Here is a 13,196-nt window from a genome sequence, read left to right on the forward strand (position 1 = left end):
AGACCTACAGATTTAAATTTAGAAATTCAAACAGAGTTAAAGATATGTCCATCAGGGAATGGCTGAATGAGCTCTCCCATTATTTAAAATGTTGGATGAAATGTGCTAATGTAAAAGAAGATGATGCTGCAGGCATTATTGAAATGATTATAATGGAACAGGCACTTGATAAAATGCCTGAAGATCTGAGGCTTTATCTTAGAGATAAACAAGTAAATAAGAGCTATGATATGGCTATGATAGCTGATGATTATATAGCTAATAGAGGTGGCCGTGGCTATTGGAATGCCGTAAATTCTGAAAATAAGCCTACGTATTATAAGGGCCAAGAAAATAGTAAACCTAAGAATAGTACGACTCAGAATAACCCTGGAGCTAGGCAGCAAGGATACAATAGGTATCGCGGAAGGGGAGGCAAATTCCATAACTATGGTAGAAATTTCCAACAGAGAGAACCTTCAAATGAATGGATTAATGGCCTATGCTTCAATTGTAAGGAGAAGGGACATAAAATAGGGGATTGTCCTAAGATGGTAGCAAAAGGAAAGACTAGTGACACTAAGAAGGGCCCGAATGTGAAAGATGGCTTAAGATGTGAAGGAATAAAATCAGATAGACCCCAAGTAGTTATGGATAGTGTAGAAAATAAAATGGAGAAGTGTACAATACCAGGAAAATTAGAAGGACAGGATATAACTATGCTAAGAGACTCGGGATGTACCCAGTCAGCTGTTAAGGAAAGTCTAGTGCCTAACAAATGTTACTTGCCAGGAAAATGGGTTACGTTAAGAGGTATAGGAGGCGATATTACCGTCCCCTTAGCTGAGGTAGCTATAGAAAGTAAGTTAGTGACAGGAAAAGTGATTGTAGCCGTAATCGAAGGATTACAGAGGGACATGTTATTGGGTCATGATTTGGACCAGAATTGTGGGGAAACAATGGCTAAAGAAATGTTCGTCCTAACTAGGGAGCAAGCCAGAATAGAAAATGATGTTAGAATACAAGACGAAATGATATTGTTAGGGAAAGATAGTAACTTTAAGCCGATAGAAGAGCCGCCTAAAGAAACTAATGTACAATTGTTGAAAACAGTAGTAAATAACAACAAAGTAAATAAAATTAAGTGTTTAGATGATATGAATGGAACAGAAATGAATAATTTGTTTGACGAAAATGAGGATAAAGCTAAAGATAAAACAGTCAAACGTAAAACTTATGAACAACAGCACAAGCTGAACCTAACTAAACAAGAACTGATCAAATTGCAAACTAAGGATGACTCACTCAAAGGAGTGTTTTTACAGGGTAGTCCCTATAGAAGAAATAGGTCAGCATAGGGTATGTTTCTTTATGAGACAAGGTATATTGATGAGAAATTGGAGTAGTATTAAAGATAAGAATAACCAAGTGGAACAGATTGTATTACCCACTCAGTGTAGACAGGGTGTATTACACTTAGGTCATAATGTGCCATTTGCAGGTCACATGGGTGTTGGGAAAACTAAAAGTAGGGTCCTGAACCAATTCTATTGGCCAGGTATATTTAAAGATGTGGTAGTCTATTGTAAAGTCTGTAAGGAATGCCAAAAGGTAGATAAGGGTAAAAGTAAAAGGAAACATACTTTGATACCATTACCGATTATAAGTACACCATTTAAACGTATAGCGATAGACATTGTTGGACCCTTATCTAGAACAAGCCGTAATAACAAATATATGCTTACTATAATTGACTATGCTACGAGATATCCGGATGCTATCCCGTTACCCAATGTTAGAGCTGAAACAGTAGCCAGGGCTCTAATAGAAGTCTTTACTAGAGTAGGATTACCCGAAGAGATTGTACATGATCAAGGAACTAATTTCATGTCTTCAATTATGCAATCTATATGTAGTATGTTGGGGATTAATCAATTAAAGACTACAGTGTACCACCCCAAAGCAATGGGCTTGTTGAAAGATTTCACGGTACATTGAAAAATATGATAAGGACACTTACAGTTAAGCAAAGAAAAAATTGGGATAACTACATACCCCCCTTTCTGTTTGCATACAGAGAAGTTCCTAGTAAAGCGACGGGCCATTCACCTTTTAAATTGCTTTATGGTAGAGAGGTGAGGGGACCCTTGAGTTTACTCAAAAGTAATTGGGTAGAAGATGAAGAAACATCTACTGATGTTATCAAATACATGTTAGACATAAGAGAAAAAATGGAGGAATTAATGAAAGATGCTAATGTAAACAAACTTGAACAACAAGAAATTATGTCCCACAATTATAACAAGAATGCTATTGATAGAGAATTTGTAGAAGGGGACAAAGTGTTGATATTCCTTCCAGTAGGAAATAGTAAGTTAGACAGTAAATGGCAAGGCCCCTTCACTGTTACAAAAAAGGTCAATGATGTAAATTATGAAATATACATAGGAGGTAGAAGAAAAGAAAAACAAATTCTACGTGTTAATATGTTAAAGAGATGGTATGATAAAGTAGAAATAAGTAAAGATGGTTATTATGTAGTAACAAATGTTCAGTCGATAGAAGAAGTAGACTTAAATGAAACAGTCCATGACAATGAGTTAGATAGTGAAATAGACATATGATTGTCTTATCATCAATCACAAACATGGAGAGATGTTAACGTTAGTAGTAATTTAAATGATACACAAACTAAACAATTAACAGAATTGTTAAAGTAGCAACAGAATGTATTCTCGGATGTACCAGGTAGAACTCACTTAGTGACACATGAAATTAAGACTAGTGGTGAAATGCCTATAAGGCATAGGGCATATAGAACGCCCCAAGCATTAAAGGGTAAATTGAAAGAGGAATTAGATAGTATGTTGGCTATGGGTATAATAGAACCTACTGTTAGTGCCTATGCTGCACCTATTATTGCCCTGAAGAAAGGCCAGAATCAAATTAGAATGGTGACAGATTTTAGATCACTAAATAAGACTACACAATTTGACCCTTATGTTATGCCTCGCATAGACGAAATGTTGGATGAGGTATCATCCGCAATATACATAACTACGTTAGATCTAACTAAAGGATTTTACCAGGTGCCTCTGGATCCGAAGACCAAAGACAAATCAGCATTTATTACACAATTTGGACAGTATTGTTACAATGTACTTCCATTTGGTATGCAAAATAGCTCTAGTACTTTCCAAAGATTAATGGATAAGGTATTACAAGGTACTGAGGGATATGCTAAGGCATATATAGATGACATATGTATTTATAGTCAAACTTGGAAAGATCATATTTTTCATTTGAATGATGTATTAGAAAGATTAAGTAGTGCTGGATTGACAGCAAAGCCTTTGAAATGTAAAATTGCCTATGCACAGGTAGAATTTCTGGGGCATAAGATTGGTAATGGAGAAATTAGACCCATGATTGATAAGGTTGAGGCTGTGGAAAAGTTCCCCAGACCTTTGTCTAAGAAACAAGTCCGATCATTTCTCGGATTAACTGGCTATTACAGAAAATTTGTACAGAACTATGCCGATATTGCTAAGCCATTGATTGATTTAACTTTAAAGAGTAAAAGTAATACCGTTAAGTGGAATGAACAATGTGAAAAGGCCTTTGTAACTTTAAAGAAACGACTTACTGATGATAATGTATTAAAAGCCCCAAATTTTGATAAGATGTTTATATTGCAAACCGATGCCTCAAATTATGGCATAGGTGCAGTGCTGAGCCAAATAGATGGTGAGGGTAATGATTATCCCATTGTGTACTTAAGTAGAAAGTTATCTGTACATGAGCAGAGATATTCTGTGCCAGAAAAAGAGTGCCTCTCTATTGTTTGGGCTATCAATAAACTTAAGTATTATCTGTATGGTTGTGAATTTCAAGTTCATACTGAACACCAGGCATTGAGATGGATGGACTCAATGAAGGGTGCCAATGTTAGACTTATGAGATGGGCTCTGTTTTTACAAGGATATAAATTTAAAGTTATTTACAAGAAAGGATCACTAAATGGAAATGCAGATGGATTAAGCCGTGCATAATAATATTATAGAGGTGTTATTTGTAGATAGTTTATAGTAAAATGATTTTAAATGTTAAATTTTTGGAAAGATTGACACAATCTTTTTCCCAAAAAGGGGAATGTCATATTATTTATATTGTGATTCTCTGTGTTTAGATAAGGATGCTTTAGACCAGGTCCGCCTTATATTATTAGCCAATCAAAATCGTATAAATTTTGGAGGGAAAATGTTATCCTCCTCTGAAGCCTAAAATTTGCATGTCCAGTATAAAAGTGGAATGTAATAGATATTAAAGAGAAGAGAGAATAAGATCAGAGTAGATAAACGGAAAGATGATAAGGAAAATATTAAGGCTTGACTGGTAGTGGTAGAAAGATGTATTAATCGAGTTACAAGGAATAAAAGTTCTAGTTGAGTTAAATATACTTTTTGTATGAGTTATCATTCAGTGACAGCTGTGTACGTCGCGTGGAGTTATATACGCCTGAGAAAGCTCGGAACCAACTTAAATAATCACTACACAAGGCTAAAAATTACCCACTTTGGCCAAAATAAATGATCTACAATGAATCTTACCTGGAAATTTTTCTTTGCCACTAAATACTTGATCTTACGAATTGCACGAATTGCGACCTTGTGATTTTCAGTTAATCTACAAAAAAGAAATAATATAGATATTTAAAATAATAATTTTTTTTAAATACACTGTTCATGTCTGTGATTTGTGGAGGCAAACATAGCGCATAGTAAGATGGTTAATTGCTGCCAGGCATGAAGAAATAAAATGTTACATGCTTCAATGAGAAGCCCTGTCCACCTGCTTCTCCTGTCCTGATGCATATTATAAGCCACCCTAACTGAACGAAAAACAATCGATCAAGGTACATATGTAAAGCTACTTGGTTAGAATAGATGAACTACTGTACTCCCTTGGTAAAAAGTGATTGAGCCCTCAATCCTTCATTTTGAATAATGTATACTAGCAATTGTTCAACATTAGTTTAAAGCCTTCTCAGTACATAACACCCGACCCCTTATACTCACCAACCTCCACCTCTCTCCAATAACACCCCACACCTTTTTAAAAACAAATTCTTCCGAGGACAAATTTCAATTGAACTTTAGGGGTAGGGGTATACATAGCTATGATAGGCCTATGTTTTAAGTACGTTGTAAACTGTGTAAATGAATAGGTGTCATATTGGCTGATAATTAAAATATCTAATTTAGATACTGCGGCCCAGCCTTCTTTGTCCTATTACCATCCCAGCCAAAAAAACAAACATAACTTCTCCCATGGACAGTTCAAATGTAGTAACTTTTCCTAGTACAATTCCAATCATGTTATACTTCATTACGCCAGTATTTCTGCCCCGCTCTTCCTCCCAACACACCCCAGATACTGGGTGATGTGTTTAAGACGTTTCTAGTACAAATTATGTTAGCCATTACTACCAACCCATCCCTCAGTGGCAGTTTTCAGATGTAGTTTCGGTCATCCCCACCCATTCCCCTGGCTAATTAAAATACTTACCACACAATTCTGGTCAATTTGATAGCCTACTACCCTTAGTCTAAGCAAAATCCAACTCCAAATCTTAACCCCAACTCCCACACCTTATCTCCCCATGCCCTCTCCCACCAAACTTGGATCCAAGATGGTGGATGATGTTGAAATATAGTTTAGAACTTTCCAGGTACAATTGTGGTCATTTTTATACCCACAATTTTAATTCAACAACTTTAGGTCTTAATACATACAGTAGCTGATAGACATGGTGTAAGTACTTTGCAAACTATGTAAATAAATAGGTGTTATATTGGCTATTGGCTAAGTGGGCCATTTTTACCACATTTTGGCCTCTAACTTGGATCCTAGATGGCGGATGATATTCAAATGTAGTTTAGAACCTTCCCGGTACAATTGCGGTCATTTTGATGCCCAATATGTAAGGTTATGTGCAGTAACAAAAATTTGTATAACGAACAAACAAACAGACAGACGTACAAACTCTCTCACTTATAAGTCACTAGCAATTATACCCGCCCCAGGGCTGGTTTCAAAATTAGTTTAAAGCCTTCTCAGTACATAACACCCGACACCAGTATCTCCGTATACGCACCAACCTCCATCCCTTAATAACACCCCACACTCTTTCCAGTGAAGGACAAATTCAATTAAACTTTAGCTTCAAATTGAGAGGGCATACATACAGTAGCTATGATAGGCCTATGGCTTAAGTACGTTGTAAACTGTGTAAATGAGTAGGTGTCATATTGGCTGATAATTAAAATATATAATGTTGATACTGTGGTCTCCCGGCCTTCTTTCTCCTCTCACCATTGCAGCTGCAATCAACAAACCTTACTTCCTCCCCTGGACAGTTCAAATGTAGGCCTTGTAAGTTTTCGTTGTACAATTCAATCATATAAGCCTAGGCTACTTCATTACGCCAGTATTTTCGCTCCTCCTCCCAACACACCCCAGAGACCGGGTGATGTTTTTAAGACAGTTCCAGTACAAATTATGTTAGCCATCACTCCCAACCCATAATCCCTCAGTGGCAGTTTTCAAATATAATGATGTAATAATGGATCTAATAATTTTAAGTCAATGTATTGGTATTTAATTCTTTTAAAGCTTTTAGGTTTTAAATTGCTTTGTATTTAAATATTAACAATGTTAACATGTTATTGAACTCAATAACAACAGTTGTGAAATGCTGTGTTTAGAGTTAAAATTATTTTCACACTAGAAAATTGTAAATACATGACTCGCATGACTTTGGGAACCCAAATATCCTAAAGAGGGTGAGGTAGTGCTACTTTATTGGCTATGAGAATTATATTGGATATTTTGTAGCTAGTTCTATAGATGAATCGAACCCAAAAACATTTACAGTGGGCACAACTGGTAACATTTCTCATCAAATGTAATGATACCTGCTCGTCTAATCATCATTTAATTCGAATAAGCTCTCCCTAAACTGAAATCAACAAATTCTAAAGCTTCCTGTTAGAATAAAACGACAATTTTCTTGCTGAATCAAATCTACTTAAAAATGTAATGAGTTTTTAGTAAAGTCATACATGAAGTTATGTATAATTTGTAGATCTACTTTTGTTAATACTTTTGTTTCTATGAATTGAAAAAATGAATGAAAAAGCTAGATACATCTTCCAATTGTCCCCAGTGCATAATGTTCTCATAAGAATAATATCCTCTCATAAGAATTTATGTCTACCTAAAATACTGTCATTCATGTGCTATAAAGGAGAAACACCAGTTTAAGCTTTGATTTATTGTTATGACTAAAAGTAAAGATTGCTTGGGGTGTATTGCACACCTACAATCTATGCCACGACAAGTAACTTATTTAATCTCTCGCAATGTGTCTTTGAAAATCATTAATATTACTTTAGATACATGCAACTGATCATTGGTTCTTAATAACACAGAGAACATTAGGAAACTAGATCAATCGCTAATGAGATCATTACCAGACGTAAGCTTTCTAAAATGTTCTTAATGTGACAACTGAGAATTTAAATATATTTTGATACAAACGAAATTGATCTTTAATGTTTCAAAATGATTTTATGTATTAAATAAATTGATCGAGTTTTCATGTGTGTATAGATATATTATTCAATATTAAATAACAGACCACATGTCTTATTAATTTCAATTATTAATTTTTGGTTTGTATGTTTTAGGTTTCCATGGTGAATTTGTAATACAATTTAGAAAACTACTTTACTTTTGCGGTACACCATGTGTATTAATTCTGAAAAAAGATTCTCGACGTTTCAATCAAAACAATGAGAAACTCAACAGAGCCGAACCACTAATATTTACACATTTTTAAGCAATCGTTCTATTGACCGGACACGCTTACTTGCAAACCAAAGGGTGACAATGTGCAACCGGGCCTGTGTGAAAATTTAAAAAGTCTTGGGTTCTTGTTAATGGAACCTGACATTAAGGGCATGTATAAGCTGATTTCTTAATCAATTTAGTTTGACTTTTACACTAGAAAAACACTGTTGCAGTGTAAGGGCGAGACTGCAGGTTAAAATCCAACGCTAGTTACATTGCTTGTACTCTTTGTTATTGGTAGCTGCATCATATTTGACTTGAGGTACATGATATGTATTCCTGAAAGCCTCAGTGGAAAGCAGTAATATCACTGATCTGAGCTTTTTTCTCTAAAAAAGACTAATAAATATTTTTTAAATTGTCAGTACGTATACATTTATTTCACAAATTATGACGTTATTTGTAAACCATTTGATTAGGCAGTTTTACAAATTGTATCTCTCTTTTGCGAGGTCATCAAACTTTTATTCATCATCATATAAAAATTTATATTATACAGATTGACTATTAAAAAACATATGTAAAGAAAGGAATATTTATATTTCCTGTGAAATATTTATAATTGTAATAAAAAATATTGAAGAGTATTTGAATTTGATGTTTGAAAACACTTGCTATAGCTTTATATTGAAAGCACAAATCAATATTAGAGTTTGCTGTACTGTACACACTTTTCAAAATTTCTTTGTAATGTTTGTAATATTTTAAACTTTATTATAATGTTGTATATCAAAAACAAACATCATCATTGCATTGATTACTCCACAAGTGATATCCCTCGTTTTTATTATTGCAACCAATGTAGTGTACGTAAATTTGAATTATACTTTTAGTTTAGTTTTTAGTTTTTCTTTTAATTATTTTTTTTTTTTGTTACTTTAGCATTTGTTTCGGTTCTATATGTATCTACTTCTAACTAAGCTATTTTTTTCCCTTTGCATTTGTATATTTTTTTGACATTATTATCTCAATAAATGTTTGTGAAAATTAATCATGGATATGCCTTTAACAAAACAGGTCCGGTACCAGTCCACGCGCTGGCTAAACCCAGGGGCCCCAGAACATGAGCAGCCTTTTAGTGCAATTGTCTAGCATTGGAGGGTCCCTAGGAGTGCTTGCCCTGTACTGCAATACTCCACTGTTCAGGACCAATATGAAGAGTCTCTTTGTTGGGGTGTGCTCTTATAATTAAGGTTGGTTCAGTGTAAATATTACTGCATAACTCCTGATTGTTATAACAGGGAAGGTGTCTCCTTAATGAGGGGTTCTATTGTGTAACATTAATAATCATTTGTTTACTTACTTAGTGATCGCCTCAACTTTAAAAGAAGGATCAATATCAGTTATTGAAGTCGTGGATAACGTCTGTGATGGAGTATAACTGTCTTTTTTTCCACGGCATTGTTTTCCTACGGAGACATTTAAATGTGTAATAAAAACATTGGTATGAAATAAAAAACTGCTATGATTACATTTATTCATATGACGCATAAAACATGTTGTACGCAAAAATAGAATATTCATTAGAAATTGTTCTAATTTATTTAGTTATAAAATTGAAGTCATCTATTTGTACACTTATAAAGCAGTAAAATAATCCTGTAATTCTAACCGCCAGACATTTCAACTAATGAATTCAAGTTATATTATAATGTGTAATTCTCATAGCCCAACGATTACAGCATCACATATAACAATAAATCATATTTACGACCATATAAATGTTTGCGCAAGACTATGATAACCGTCTTTATGGCTGTTAAGTTATCAGTAAAAATAAAATAATTCTCTTGTTTTGCAGACAGTAATGACTGAGCATAATGTACCTACTGAACCGTCACCATCAGCCCCAGAAGTCGTTGACCCTTCAACAATTTCATTTTCTGAATTTGTTTTTGGCGATCCCCGAGAGGACATTTCGAAACCTAATGCTTCTTTAAGCCAACTCTTTTGCTTCTTTAGGAGACCAGTCTTGCGTGCAGGTGAATCGGTCGTCACACCGTTTCCGCTTGTTTGTGTCAGGTGGATCTTCCATGTGGCTTCCGAGTTAAAAGATTTGTCTGCTGCATATAACCTCCATAAACACTTTAAAAAAACATAATCTACATATAACCAGTTGACGCATTAAAATAAAACACTATTTATGTACATGCCGCATGACTTGGTTGCGAGAGGGATGCAAGTAATTCGCATGGGTAGGCAGAAGGAGCGTTGGTCAGTGACCATCAATGCCGCATAGTAGTGCTCAACTCCTCCACCCTAAAAAAAGTATTATTAGAATGCTTTAAATGCATTTTACTGATATTCATGTTGGGGAATTTATATTGATTGATGCGATAAGAAGGATAGAAAACCTGACCATCCACGGCTCTGATGTGAATTGCTACATATTGTCAACTAAATGATACAAATAAATGTAATACTTTATGAGTTCTAAAGTATGAATATTTCATGAATTTGAAAAATTAAACGTTTTATTTCACCCAAGGTAACATAAATTAAAAGTATCCAAATAATAATAATAATAGTAGATATATATCATTATATATTATCATAAAATGTATTATAATGCAGAAAATGTGCCCCAAACGTGTAGGTTTGACATTTTAGAGTTTGTCATCTAAACCTGTTTAAAAATAAATTCCGAACAATCATTTTCATCTTGTCATAATCGATAATTCTTGGAAATGAGCATACTATATTCTAACAGGTTTAATTAACACGTAAAAAGATGTTGCACAAGGGACTTAACCTGTCCTTTTAAACCCTTTGGCTAAAATTGAAAACCATATTGCGTTTAGAACCAGGATATATAAATGTAAGTACATTCACCGTTCAAAGTACAGTTCGTTAATATTCTAACTTTAAAAGTCAACAACTGATTAACCTATAAAAGATGATCTCATATATTGTGTAATTTACAGAATAAAAATCGTATAGTTCATAAGGTTCAATAATGAACAAAATTGAGTTTTCATTTTTAATTGAGCCAATTAAATTTTACCCATTTACAAACACATGATCTATATGGTCTATGTACTATATACTTGGGGATTGGTGGAAGTGGGATTTGATGGAAATTGGAATTGGTGGCAAGTAAAATTGATGGAAAGATGGATTGGTTGAAAGTGGGATTGGGATGTGGAAAGTATAAGATTAGGAAAGATGAATTGGTAAAAAGTGGGATTAGTGGAAAGTAAAATTCACGGAAAGATGGATTGGGATGTGGAAAGTAGGATTGGGATGTGGAAAGTAGGATTGGGATGTGGAAAGTAGGATTAGGATGTGGAAAGTGGGATTTGTGGAAATTTGGGATTAGTGGAAAGTGGAATTGGGATGTGTTAAGTGGGATTGGTGGAAAATAGGAATAGTGAAAAGTAAGATTGGCAGAAAGATGGATTAGTGGAAAGTGAGGATTGGTTTAAAGTGGGATTGGGATGTGGAAAGTGGGAATTGTGGAAATTGGGGATTAGTGGAAAGTGGAATTGGTGGAAAGTAAGATTGGTGAAAAGTAAGATTGGTGGAAAGTGGGATTGGTGGAAAGTAGGATTGGTACGGGTATTGAAACACTGCAAACCCCTGTAAACCCTGCAAACCCTGTAATCCTAAAAAAAAACATTGAACCAACATAAAAGTTACTGAATCGTGTGTGTACTACACGCTTGATATTTAAGTTTGAAAAATGTACTTATTTTGGGGGTAAAACATCATTTTTGGGTTAAAAATTTAAAAAAAACACATAGCAAACGCTATCGAACCAACAACGGGGTTGCGGGGGTTAATAGTGGTGTTTAGCAATACCCGATTGGTACAGAAGGGTGGAGAAATTAATTCTAAATGTTGATCTATTACATTATTCCATTCTCACCTGTATTAGATTAGCTGCTGCTGGAATTTGACGACTAAAATGCTTTTGTCGTTGTTTTGATTGAACTTTTAATGCAAATCCAGATCCTAAAATCCCCTAGATAATAATCACATTAAAAATTATATCAAAATTCATTAAAATAAATATTGAATATCTATTTATACTAAATATATAGAGTATATGCATCTTTCATCATTTTGAATAAAAAATGTTTAATTTGTTATCATATTGTACATGTGTGGTCCTTGATATTTGATTGGTTAATTTTATATCACATTTCAATATATAAAAGGCAGGTTTTTTGAAAAAGTTTTTAAAAATGCATGCAACATAGGTAGTCACCTATGTTGCATGCCTATAGTGAAAACCATATATGATTGTTCTTGCTTGATTTAATTTGTCATGTAAGAGAAAACATGCAATTCCTTCATTGTTTGTATATTAAAAGAAGGGTGATGGCTTTTATACCTGCCAAAACGGTATATATTTTACTTACTGCCGGTAGAGCGAAGAAAGATATAGCGAATATTGAAAAGCAACTCGCTATAGCTTTACCTGCCCAAGTTGCTGGTACTGTGTCACCATATCCTATCGTAGTTACTGTGACCTTTAAGATGAAATATATGGTTTAGGATAATTTTAGAAGAAAAGAATTGTTCTTTGGAGTTAAACCAAGTAAAATTAAGTGACACGTTATACCATCATTTCGTAAACTCTCATTTTAACTAAAAAAAACTATTCTCAAAAAAATCATTAGAGACCAGATGATATCCCATCCACAATCGCCATTAGAGATTATTATACTGTTCTATTTGTTTGCAATGTTTTACTTTATCATCAAAGATCTATTATTTATAATTTACTCATAGTTAATAATTGTCATGATACCCTCACTTTCAAGCATCTTCGCTCCAGTAATGATATGTCAAAATTTTGCATCCCTACCAGATTCACTAGAACTTTGAATTCCATACCCAATGAGATTCGCGATATTTTTGTTAATGGTTCATTTATTAATTTTAAATTATCTCTAAAGCAATATTTTAAATGTCGGAGAGAAACTTTTTACCTTTTTAAATCATGTTTTTATCTTGTGAAATGTCTATGTTTTTATAGTATATATTCTTGTTATTTGTAATTTTTGTGTTGGAGAGACACACCTTACCGGTGACAGCGTTTTGTTTAAAGATGTATTGTCCCTTGAAACACAAAAAAATGAAGGTCAAAATATACTAAATTTTAATTGGCCATATCAAAGTAATATTTAAGTTATTCACTTTAAGTCGAAAATTCGAGCCAAAAACAACACTTTTACGTAATTAACAGCTAAATTAATTTGATTACATTTCGTCTGGAAAATAGTCGCGAGCGAAAGTAAACAAAGATTTCAAACCATGAGTATACATTATGCATGATGCTAATTAGGATTGTTTAC

General features: G+C 33.9%; 1 protein-coding gene across 2 annotated transcripts in view; it reads right to left on the reverse strand.

Moving 5' to 3' along the window:
* LOC140040828 (potassium voltage-gated channel subfamily KQT member 1-like) overlaps nt 1-13,196 on the reverse strand; it is a 106,233-nt gene that overhangs the window by 3,083 nt on the left and 89,954 nt on the right. For both annotated transcript variants that reach the window (XM_072087057.1, XM_072087058.1), the window contains exons 8-12: nt 12,258-12,368; nt 11,762-11,857; nt 9,720-9,978; nt 9,197-9,302; nt 4,590-4,665 (exon numbers count right to left, since the gene is read on the reverse strand). In XM_072087057.1, the coding sequence (XP_071943158.1) occupies nt 4,590-4,665; nt 9,197-9,302; nt 9,720-9,978; nt 11,762-11,857; nt 12,258-12,368 (648 nt within the window). The remainder of the gene's footprint in view (nt 1-4,589; nt 4,666-9,196; nt 9,303-9,719; nt 9,979-11,761; nt 11,858-12,257; nt 12,369-13,196) is intronic.

Source organism: Antedon mediterranea, chromosome 2 (assembly GCF_964355755.1).
Source record: "Antedon mediterranea chromosome 2, ecAntMedi1.1, whole genome shotgun sequence".
In the NCBI taxonomy this organism is placed as follows: Eukaryota; Metazoa; Echinodermata; class Crinoidea; order Comatulida; family Antedonidae; genus Antedon; species Antedon mediterranea.